This window comes from Mastigoproctus giganteus, chromosome 8 (genome assembly GCF_048544385.1).
Source record: "Mastigoproctus giganteus isolate SK-2022 chromosome 8, ASM4854438v1, whole genome shotgun sequence".
NCBI lineage: Eukaryota > Metazoa > Arthropoda > Arachnida > Uropygi > Thelyphonidae > Mastigoproctus > Mastigoproctus giganteus.
Window position 1 is genome coordinate 82,487,052 of NC_143582.1, and position 12,866 is coordinate 82,499,917.

Here is a 12,866-nt window from a genome sequence, read left to right on the forward strand (position 1 = left end):
GGATACATTCATACATCTGCAGGATCATCTAGACAAGACTTCAGTTATAGCTCGGACACAGCATGGTTTTGTTAAGGGAAAGTCTTGCCTGACCAATTTGATTGGATACTCTGATGCAGTCACAAAAGAACTGGATGCAGGGAATAACTTTGATATTATATATTTGGACCTTAGAAAGGCTTTTGATACTGTTGTACATGGAAGACTGCTGCACAAATTGGAGCAGTGTGGCATTGGAGGCAAATTGCTGCTATGGATAAAGGGATGGTTGAGAGGGAGAAGACAGAGAGTGGTAATCAATGGACACTGCTCATCGTGGACTAATGTTATTAGTGGAGTCCCCCAGGGTTCAGTATTGGGTCCATTACTGTTTTCTGTATTTATAAATGATATTGATGATGGTATATCAAGCTTAATGTCCAAGTTTGCAGACGATACGAAGGTTGGCAGGGTTGTCAAGGACACTACTGACACTATGCTACTGCAACAGGATCTGGAAAGGTTGAGCAGATGGGCTGAGAGGTGGCAAATGAAGTTTAACATTGACAAATGTAAAGTACTGCATATGGGAAACAGCAACCCCAGAGCAACGTATCAACTCTGTGGTACTACACTGATAGTGGTAAAGAATGAAAAGGACCTGGGGTAATTGTGCAGGCAGATATGAAGTTCTCTGAGCAGTGCAGATGAGCTGCAAGAGTAGCTCATGGTGTCTTGTCAATGATATACAGGAATTTTTCTACCAGGGATAAGGAGGTGATTATTTCCTTGTATAAGGCAATAGTCAGCCACACCTTGAGTACTGTATACAGGTCTGGAGGCCTCATTTCAAGAAGGATGTAGAGCTGTTGGAACAAGTACATAGAAGGGCAACAAGATTAGTGAATGGAACAAAGGGTTGCTCTTACTAAGAAAGGCTTAAGTTTTGCAAATTACAGTGTCCAGAGACTAAGCACGGTGAGGTGATCTGATAGAGGTGTATAAAGCCTTGAATGGTTTGAGCATGCTCAGTGCTGATGGGATTCTTCCTCTTGCGCAGAATAATCACCTGAGAGGGCATAAATTCAAATTGAGGAAAAACAGATGTAGGATAGATGTGCAGAAATTTGGCTTTAGCCAGCGGGTAGTTGTTGGTGGAACAGACTTCCATCCCTTGTTGTGGAAGTTGATAGACTAAATAACTTTAAGGCTCAGCTGGACAGGTATTTTGAATGAACGGAGGGATGAAATGGGGGTGGCTTTTTTTTTGGCTGATACTGCATGAGCTTGCTTTCTTGCATCATATGCCTCTACTAATGCTAATGCTAAAACAAAACTAATTATACATATCTACATATCTAATAAGTAGCATGCAAGTATATTAAGGTGAACAGTTGGTCCAATCATCCGGTACAAGAGAATCGCCATAATTACAAGCAATGCATATTAAATAATGTATTTATTGAATGAAGCTAGTCAACAGTTATATAGGGTTAGTCAAAATGTTGTCAACATCTCTGAGTTTATTTGAAAGTAACAACATATTATTCTGTAAAGAAAGAAGCTATTAAATGAAGGCATAAATATCAAAGTTTTTCACAGTTACTTTAGTCCTTCAATAAGGGCTCCATGTGTTACTGACCCTGCACACGTCAATGCAGTAATCAAATTCATGCCACACTTTCTCCAATATATTGTTGTTGAAGTGAGCGATAGCCTTTCTTCATAAGAGCAACCCTTTGTTCCATTCACTAATCTTGTTGCCCTTCTCTGTACTCGTTCCAGCATCTCTACATCCTTCTTGAAATGAAGCCTCCAGACCTGTATACAGTACTCAAGGTGTGGCCTGACCATTGCTTTATACAATGGAATAATCACCTCCTTATCCCTGGTAGAAAAATTCCTGTATATCATTGACAAGACACCATGAGCTACTCTTGCAGCTCATCTGCACTGCTCAGAAAACTTCATATCTGCCTGCACAATTACCCCCAGGTCCTTTTCATTCTCTACCACTATCAGTGTAGTACCACAGAGTTGATACGTTGCTCTGGGGTTACTGTTTCCCATATGTAGTACTTTACATTTTTCAATGTTAAACTTCATTTGCCACCTCTCAGCCCATCTGCTCAACCTTTCCAGATCCTGTTGCAGGAGCATACTGTCAGTAGTGTCCTTAACAACCCTGCCAACCTTTGTATCGTCTGCAAATTTGGACATTAACCTTGATATACCATCATCAATATCATTTATAAATACAGAATTGTTCATTAAAAATCTGATTACAGTTCCATCCTATACATCATTGTCTCTTACCTAAACCTTATTTTTCCTACTGATATACCAAAGGCATTAAAATGGGAGAAGAATTGATTATATTACAATAGCTTGCTTCATGGAAGGTTTGAAAGCTTGCATCTACACGCTTTCAGATCTTTGATGAGTGTTTCTTTATACTACTTGTTGCTCTCATTTGGAGAGATCTTTGTTCAAATTCCATCACTGGAGAAAATTTTATGCATCTCATGCAGGGCTGTATTCAGTTGATTGCTGGAGGAGGAAGAGAGAATGAAATTTCACCCAAAAAATGCAAATCGTTTTGTAAACAGATCATTAGTATTAGTACTAACAACATGATATAAGGGAGCAAAGCTTATACAACACCAGCCAAAAAAAAAAAAAAATTACCCACTTTGCTTACCCATTCCTTCTAATAATTTGTCCAAACCTCCTTTTTTTTCAAAACTTTTCACTTGCAAAACACTAGTTGGAAATTTATTTTTGGCTGAATGGCTGAATTCCACATATCTATTCTGCCACCATCTTTTCCAATTTATGTCCTTGTGTGTGTGTGTGTGTGTGTGTGTGTGTGTGTGTGTGTGTGTGTGTGTGTGTGTGTGTGTGTGTGTGTGTGTGTGTGTGTGTGTGTGTGTGCACGTGTGTCATCTGATAAATAGAGATGCTATCAGCATTTAGCATACTTAGCTCTCTTACACTTCAATTAGATCATCATACAGATGATGTCCAGAGAATGCAATTTACAGAACCCCAGTCTTTCTTGATAAGGCTATTCTTTTGTGCCTCCAACTAATCAATCTTCTCTTCCCTTTACTCCTTCCAACAGATCAATGTCCTATCTAAAATGAGGTGTCCAGATCTGTATGCAACATTCTAAATGTAACCATTTCTTTATACAGTGGGATAATCATCCCCTTTTTTTCTGATAAACTTCCAGTGTATTATTGAGAGAACCATATGAGCTGTTCTAGCAGTTCATCTGTACTGCTCAGAAAACATATCAAATATAGTTACTCCTTGGTCTTTTTACTTATAAACTACCTTGAGTTTGATGCTGCCCAAACAATATGCTTTAAACCTCAATTGAAATTTTTTGGCCTTTTGCCTAGTTCATCTCTAACTTCTTGAAGTGGTATACCATTATTGATGTAATGTCATTAACCACTCTACCCACCTTTGTATCATTAGCAAACTTAGACATCAAACTTTAATACCTACATCAATATCATTAATAAATAATTAAAACAATATGGATCAAAACACAGTCCTATGGTACCTCCATTCATAACATTAGTTCATGAAGAGCAGTAACCATTTATAATCACTCTTTGTCTCCTACCGCTTAACTCTTCTTTTATTCATATTATTAATCCCTTTATAACCTTGCTTTCTTGCATCATTTGCCACTACTATTACTAATACCACATTCCTCCAATTTATGCAATACTCGTATGGTACAGTACCAAAGGTTTTACTGAAATCAAAGTAACGCCTTTGATACCATGCGGATGATCGTTTTTTAAATTGCAGCAGCTGGCATTAGGGTTAAGTTACTAATATCGTATATAAAAAAGCCTGTCTCCTATTACTATTACAAGAACTAGCATACCATGAGAATTGCAGTCAATGCACTAAGAAGCTCCTAACCAAAGCCCACATTAGTTAAAGGGAACAAAAAAGAAAATGCTATTAATAAATCCAAAGTTGACTTTGAAATTTTTGCAAGAAGAAAAGCTGCCACTTCTCCAAGCAGCCAAGTTTTTTGGTCCCTTATTAAAATCGCTGTTTCCAGCTCTTATTTCTCCTGGATTCCACTTTCCCATTTGCATTGTAATAATTCTTATTCAAGACCTCCATTCTTACAAGACTGCAGTTATTTATTATTAGTGTTATTATCATTACATTAGCCATATTATCATTAGCCATACAGTGTAAGGAAGCCTGAGGCTTTTGCTGCACCAGCCAAAAAAAAAAATTTTCTGAGTTACCCTGAGAGAGAGAGAGAGAGAATCACCAAGAAAGAGAAGAATGATGATATCCAGCTCAGGACCCTGGGTGTGCCAAGGTGTGACCCCCTGGGGTTGTTGGAAACTTGTCGAGGAGGCCTTCATCCTACAATAGATTGATAATGGCTAAAGATGATAAGTTCTTATTCAATGGAAAATCCAGGAATTTGGAGTGGGCAAGGATGTGTAACAGAAAATATTCATGTAAAAAAACTTTATCTCACATTAAACATATTATAATGATTGGATACATTTTTGCTAATATCATTAGCAAAAATATATCCAGTTTTCTTTTTTTGTTTTTTAGGTACATATGTACTCTTGCACCATCCCTGGTTGTGCCACCCTGGCACAACCAGGGATGGTGCAAGGGTACATTTTCATTTGAAGGTCAAAGTTAGCCTAATAGCATTACTTTTTTCCTAATTATTATAATGATAATCCTGAAAAATTTCTTTTCACAATACTGAACAATTCCCACCCACCGCCTCATTTAATAGTTTTTGTGGAGGAGATTAAAAGAATGGCCTATAATTTGTTAGTATAGTAGAATATTGGTTATCTGGAAGTCAGTTATCTGAAATAATTTGAAAGGATGATTTTTCTTCTTCTCTTTTTTTTTTTTTTTAAATTAATGCTAGTATTTGAGACAAGTGTTTATTATGCTACAAGAGTATTTCTTTTTTTTTTTTTTATGTCATATATCTGGTGAAATGTTAGATTAGGACTGATGAGTTTTCTTGGAAATCATGAGTGATAGAGTTTAATCATTCGCTTCCATGAACCCAATTTTCCATGACATATTTTGTTCTCTTCGTTTCATATTATGTTTAGTTTAGCTCCAGATTCAGTAAGAATAATATCGGCCTAAAACCTTGCGATTTATCGTTTTTCTCAGTTTCTTTTTTATAGTAAAATGTTAATGACAAAGAAACAGCACTGAAACAGGCAAAAAACAGGAAGAATGCGATATAATCAAATTGATATTATTAATGAACTTGAGAGATTTAGCAGCAAAAAAACAGGTCTACAAATGAAACAAAAAACCGATCAAACATTATTTTAAAAAAATACTAGACATTTTTTCTACATAAAATTTGCAATAAAATACCTATCCAAATATGCATACTGTACATATGTAAATGTGCAAATTTTTATGTATAAGTTATTATTATTTTTTTTAATTAAATAAATTTGTTTTTTTCATGCTATTTAAAATCTTTTTCTTTTACTTTAGTACATAACAGAATTTATTTAATTTTACCTTATGTTTGATTATCTGGAAAATTTTGCTATCCGGAAGAGGTCTGACATTATTTATTCTGGATAACTGATTGGTTCTGTTGCCAATGCAACAAGTGTCAAATTTCGAATGGTAAACTAATTAATATCAGATTATCCCTTCAAATCAACATATGTAAGTAAGTAAATATATTGTGCTTTAGAGTACAATACACATTACAGTTGTGATACCACTTTTTAAATTAATAAACAGCCTGAAATGAATATTTCAAGCATTATTATTTGAATTGTTTTTATTTTTTTATTATTTATTTATTTTTTTTTTTTTGAATTTGACTATTGCCTTAATACTCATAAAAAATAATTAATACTAATTTTACACTTGAGAATATTATAATTTTATTACACCAATATTAGTTGGCTCAACTTATGAACAACAAAAAAGGTGATACAAACAGTATACCCAATATTGCAAAGTTCTTGCAAAAGACTATTTACTTCTACTTTATCATCAGCATCTAACAGAAAATGTAAACACTTTCAAACTTCCTAAATTATAAACATTAGCAAGCAAGAATGTGAAATGTTGCAAGGCTGGCATTAATATTAGTAGTAGCAATGATGCAAGAAAGTAAGCTTATACAGCATCAGCAAAAAAAAAGAAAAACACTTTCCTCATCACCTGTCCAAACTCTCTAATAATTTGTCTAGTTTTCCTCCTCCAATTTATTCAGATTGCCAACATCTACAGCACAAATGGAAGTTTTATTCCAACAATCAACTACCTGCTGGCTGTAAACCAATTTTGAACTATTCTACAACCATCCTTCCTCAATTTAAATTTATGTCCTCTCTTTAGTGTTGTCTGAGCAAGCTGAAGGGTAGTATCACCATTTATCTTACTCAATCCATTCGAGGCCTTAAATACTTCAGTCAAATCTTGCAGGTGCCTAGTTTCCAAACACTACAATTTGCAAAACCAAGGTCTTTATCAGTTAGTAGACCCTTTTGTTCCTCTCATTGTCATCTCAGTGATCTTCTCTGAATTCATTCCAGCAGATCCTTCCTAAAAATGAAGCTTCCAGACCAGTATGCAGTATTCAAGTAAAGGAGGTAATTATCCCATTGTATAAGGAAGTGCCCTTGCCACTGCCTTATACAATGCCTTATAAAATTCATTCACAAAATCCCCCATGAGCTGTTCTGGCTGCCTGCACTGTTCAGAAAAGTTTATGTATTACTGCACAATTGCCCCATCACTTTTTTTGTTCTGGATGGTAACACAGAATGAAAGTGAGGATTTTAGTATTTCTCCAGTATGATATTTACTTCCAATATCCATCATTAACTATTTTTTTAGCTGGAAAAGATTAACTGTAAAAAAAAAAAAAAAAAAGCACCTGTTTCTTCATATAGGTAGAAGTAATCCAAAAATAACATACTACACAGTTGGTATGTTATTGTTGAATTACTGCTACCCACATTAAGTACCTTACTTTTTCAATGTTAAAACTTCAATTGCCACTTCTCAGCCCATCAGCCTGATATTTCTAGATCTTGTTGCAGTAGCATATACTGATTGCTATCATCATCCTGCCAACCTTTGTATTACCTGCAAACTTAAGTGTTCAACTTGATATTCCTTCATTAATAAATATTGAAAACAACAATGGACCCAGTATTGAACCATGGGGGGGGGGGGCTCCACTAATAACATTAGTCCAAGGAGAGCAATGCCCATTGATAACCTCTGTGTGTTATCCCACTCAACCATCCCTTTATCAATAGAATAACTTTCCCCTAATGCCACACTGCTCTAATTTGTATAGCAGTGCAACAGTATCAAAAGCTTTCCTGAAATCTAAGTATATAATGTCAAAATTATTTTTGCATCCATTTCCTCTGTTACTGCATCTCAGTATGCAATCAAGATTGGTCAGACAAGAATCACCCTCTTAAGAAATCCATGCTGTGACTGCCATATAACTATATTCATGTCTAGATGGTCCTATATTACTTCATGCATGGTTAGGTAGTTCAAATTTCTCCTAAAACGTAAAGTATCTGGAGTTAGTTTCCCTTCCTTTAAAAACATGCTGACACAGTAAAAGCAATAAATTTTGCAGAATACTTCAGACAAATCACATGCAGCACATGTTAAATGAGCAAAACAATAGCAGATTCTCATCCTGTGGCAAAAAAGAAAAAAAAAAAAAGTCCCTATTTTGCAACTTTCCACAGAGATTGGAGGAAGTATTTTTTTTAACATTGCTTATAAACTACCTTATCAGTTTGACATACCTGATAAGATAACAACAGTGTTTTAATTTTATTTATTAAAAACGAATAAAATGGATTTCTGTTTATATTCCAGGCCAGTCATATGGTCAGAGGAGTATTAACAACTTAATTGCAATGCAATCATACAGTGGCTCAGTTAACAAAGAGCTGTGCATTTTTCATGGTAGAATGCAAATTTGAGCATGTAATGTGTATAGATCAAAATAACTACATCCCTCTTCCTAGGCAACTCTGAAATATATTTAATGAGTTTATATATCCACAATCATTTTCTAATTCAGATTCTCACAGCCATACAAAATTCCATGTATCCTACTGTCACTACCACCCAGTTAGTAGATGTCAGTCTAATATTAATTGTTAAGTGCACGTGTAAAAAAATATTTTGTACAACAGTAGGTAGGTCCACTGATGTACAAACCTCACCATTCAGTTATTTCTCAATAAGCTGAATGGTGAAATTTAATAATTAAAAATTGTTCACTTTGCAGTATCACCTATTATTTTAACTATATAATATATTTAACTAAATATAAGTGAATAATATTATGAAAAGCTTGTTTTTATTTATATTTTTATTTTTATATTTTTATTTTTTAATTGCAGCAATGCAGCATAACTGTAAAATTGCCAGACTTCTTTCTTGGATCAATAAAAGTTTGTTACGTGTATGCTGTATGCAGAGCAAGCATGTTTGTGTATGCTTTACGCCATTCATTATATCTTTTTTTTTTTTTCATAAAAAAATAAGTAATTTTAAATAAAGGAGTTTTTGTTCTTCATTATTTTCACACCATTTAAAATTTTATTGTACTTTTTTTTAATTATAAAAATTTAACAAAGTCAATGCCAAAAAAAAAAAAAAAAAATGATGCAAGTGGCAATTTATAGTATTGCAGTACACTAACAATAAAAGACTGGCTTCTTTAACAGCCATACTGCTCAACTTTCAAACAAATAATAATGTGATTTGAAAATTATAATGATAATAAAGAAATATTAAAATTTATGTGATCAACACTTTAATAAAAAAAGAAATTTCCCATTGATGATTTTCACCAATATGCCCAGTTGCCAGTAGTTTGAATCTAAATATATATATATAACTGATTTATTTAACCTGTACTATCCTGAAAGAGTAACCTATTTATTTAATTTTAAATGCCCAAATTCAATTTATGATTCTTCAGCTATAGTCATCATATAAGAAACCTTAACACAGTTTCAGAAATGTAGCCCAATTTACAGATAAGAGAAAAGTACAGTATTTGAAAGTACTGCTCTTTATTTGCAGGTTTCTTTTTTAGTCACTTAAACTAAAGATATATTATCTTTGATTTTTTTTATTACATATGTAAAGAGGATATCAACTTTACTTAGACAAAATTAACTTTATTTATTATACAATGTCACTAATTTGTGAAATATCCTTTTTTATTGGACAGAAATGTCTGAGGGAGCAGGGCAGAAAGATTAATTTGCATATATTTTTAGATCTGATCAGAGAAAGAACATTTGAACAGGCATTGCTGAGCACAAGTTTTTCAAACTAAAGTATTCACAGATTTAACGATTTTTGAGTTAAAGCATAAAAAGTTACTAAACATTAAGAAAAAGGTTTCATTAATTAGTATTTTATATCATTAACACAACTTTGAATTTTTATCTGAACTTGATTGTATAAATCCTATGCAAAAAGTACTATGAGTATTGCACCCATAATTAGAGATGGCTATTCTGCTCACAGTTTACTTTTTGCTACCATGTTTTATTTTTCAGATGTGCAATCATTTAGTATTGTGATGATCAGAGTGCCTGCAGTTACAAGGAGGGCAGTGGTCTGTAACAGTAAATAATACTTCTATAGCAAATACAGAAACTACACTAAAACAATCATATATATATATATAAATTATATATTATCATATATCTTATCACATATATGTATATTAGCATATATTTTATCACATATATATATATGATAATTTTAAAATAGCATTATACAAATGTTCTCATCATGGCTTGATCACCATTCTACAGCCACTCTTCCATATATTCTGTCTTTCTCTTTCACTCTTTCATGTTTAGACATCTTTATTCTATAACAGTGTATTAAATTTGAATAGATTTTTTTCTGAATTATATATTATATATATATTTTTTTCCTAATTTTTTTAGGGCCCCCCAGGTTTGGATGGCATGAAGGTAACATAATTATTTGATAAATTCAGTAAATTCATTTTATAGTATTTCTAACAGAAAGACTAAAAATGTGTGAATAACAGCATTGTCTAAAAATACCATGGAATGTGGATTAATTAAAATTCTTATTGCTCAAACCAATCAAGGAATGTAGTACATAACCATCAATTAGTATGCATGCATTTTGTATTTTGATATTTTAGCATATGATGCAAGAAAGCAAGCTTAAAAAAAAAGGGGGGGGGGGGGAACACTTCCCATTCACCTCTTCATTCGCTCCAAATGTTTGTACAGTTCTTCCTCGAATTTATTTAAGCTATCAACTTCCACAACAACAGATGGAAGTTTGTTCCAGGAATCAACCACTCCCTGCCTAAAGGCAAATTTCTGCACATCTATTCTGTAACTGTCTTTCCTCAATCTGAATTTTTGCCCCCTCAAATGCATAATCTGAGCAATAGGAAGAATCTCATCAGCACTGAGCTTGCTGAGACCATGTAAAGCCAAAAAATAGCAAAGGCTTAATTTTCCAGTACTCACCTTGGTCGATCTGCAATTGTTATGGTTTGAATAATAAGAGATTGGCTAATTTTAAGGTGATTGGTTTTTAAAAATTAAGGGGATGAGTAAGTGGTAATTACAATGAAAACGGGATTAAAATATGTGCAAGGAAGTAGAAGTGCACTAACTCCATCCTTGGTTGTCATGAAGTTGATTGAAGTTGAAATTCTAATAGTGAGTAAGCCAATAGTCGTAACGGTGGACTTTCGTTAAAACATCTTCAGTTGGCAAGTTAAGTGAAAGGGAACGCATACTGTATTTAAGAATAATTTTGTAATCCCGTGATGCACTTTGCCTCTTGCAGGAATCTCAAATTAGTGAGATTCCAAACCGGAGAAAGATTGAAGGGGAGTTTCGCATTTAAAATGTTTAGGTCGAAGTGGTGACGGAACCATTTTATAATGAGGGCTTCGTATTGCAAGATTTTGTAACTGTTTTTTAATTTTATTATGGTAATAGCTGAATCAACTAGGGGGGGATATGGTTGTTGGAGCATGCGTGTAAAGTACGTTCAGTGCTGGATTATCCTGTTTTGAAGCTATTGTAGTGATAATAAGCTCTTGTATTAGATGACTGGTTTGAACCGAATTTGGTTGTAGTACTGCCAATGTAACATGCATTACAATTTTGTTGTAACATTTAATTAAGTAAATAATATTATTCATTTCGCTCGTTGGATATTTATGTGTTTCTTTATATTTATTGAAAAGTGATCCAAGTTTAATATAGGTAGAAAAAATAAGTGTGATGTCTGTGCCTGCACATATTCACCAAAATTGTCCTGAAAGATTACTATGGTAAGGGAGAACAAGACGTGTTTTGTTATTTGTAATGTGTTTTATAGGGTTATTAATTTTATTTTTTATGATGGAAATCGTGTGTTGAATTAAGTGTTTTGGGTGTAGTTTCTGGCTATGAATTTTTTTGTGAGATATTGTAACTCATTGGATAGGTCGTCTTGTGAGGTACTGTATTTAATGGCATTGTAGATTTGATTATAGAGAACTGACTATTTTATGCTAAGAGGGTGGTGCGATGTAAAGTGTAGGAATTTCCCTGTGTGCGTGTGTTTCCTAAAATTCTTAGTTCCTAGTTTAGTACCTGTTTTATATATGGTGAGATTCACACTTATATTTTTTCTACCTATCACATCACACTTATTTTTTCTACCTATAATAAACTTGGATCACTTTTCAATAAATATAAAGAAACACATAAATATCCAACGAGCGAAATGAATAATATTATTTACTTAATTAAATGTTACAACAAAATTGTAATGCCTGTTACATTGGCAGTACTACAACCAAATTCGGTTCAATCCAGTCATCTAATACAAGAGCTTATTATCACTACAATAGCTTCAAAACAGGACAATCCAGCACTGAACTTACTTTACATGTACACTCCAACAACCATACCCCCTAGTTGATTCAGCTATTACCATATTAAAATTAAAAAACAGTTACAAAATCTTGCAATATGAAGCCCTCATTATAGAATGGTTCCGTCACCACTCCGACCTAAACATTTTAAATGCGAAACTCCCCTTCAATCTTTCTCCAGTTTGGAATCTCACCAATTTGAGATTCCCGCAAGAGGCAAAGTGCATCACGGGATTACAAAATTCTTCTTAAATACAGTACATGTTTCCTTTCACTTAACTTGCCAACTGAAGACGTTTTAACAAAAAGTCCACCATTACGACTATTGGCTTATTCACTATTTAGAATTTCAACTTTAATCAACTTCATGACAACCAAGGAGGGAGTTAGTGCACTTCTACTTCCTTGTGCATATTTTAATCCCATTTCCATTGTAATTACCACTTACTCATCCATTTATTTTTAAAAAACCAATCACCTTAAAATTAGCCAATCTCTTATTATTCAAACCATAACAATTGCTTTTTTTTTTTTTTTTTTTTTTAGTTGTTTGCCGCATCAGCTTCTGTGGCCATAATGCACCTCCCAAGGTTTTTGCAGTACTTTGATCCAAGCCCGCGGCGGAGATTCGAACCCGCGACCTTTGATTTGCCAGGCAGGCACTTTACCCACCTGGCTAGCCCGGTCGGCCATAACAATTGCAGATCAACCACGATGAGTACTGGAAAATTAAGCCTTTGCTATTTTTCGAATTTAGTCCAATAAAACAGTATTTTGTTTTAACAATAAAACAGTACTTCTAAACACCATGTAAAGCCCTAAACATCTCAATGAGGCACTTCGCAGGTATCTCATTTCCAGATGCTCAATTTGCAGAACTTAAGCCTTTCTT

The 12,866-nt window shown here is 33.8% G+C and overlaps 1 protein-coding gene across 1 annotated transcript in view; it reads left to right on the forward strand.

The window, feature by feature from the left end:
* The window catches only part of LOC150081680 (uncharacterized), an 833,960-nt gene that overhangs the window by 668,606 nt on the left and 152,488 nt on the right, over positions 1 to 12,866 (forward strand). Inside the window, exon 22 of the mRNA XM_090380284.1 lies at positions 10,005 to 10,031. Coding sequence (XP_090236410.1) covers positions 10,005 to 10,031 — 27 coding nt within the window. The remainder of the gene's footprint in view (positions 1 to 10,004; positions 10,032 to 12,866) is intronic.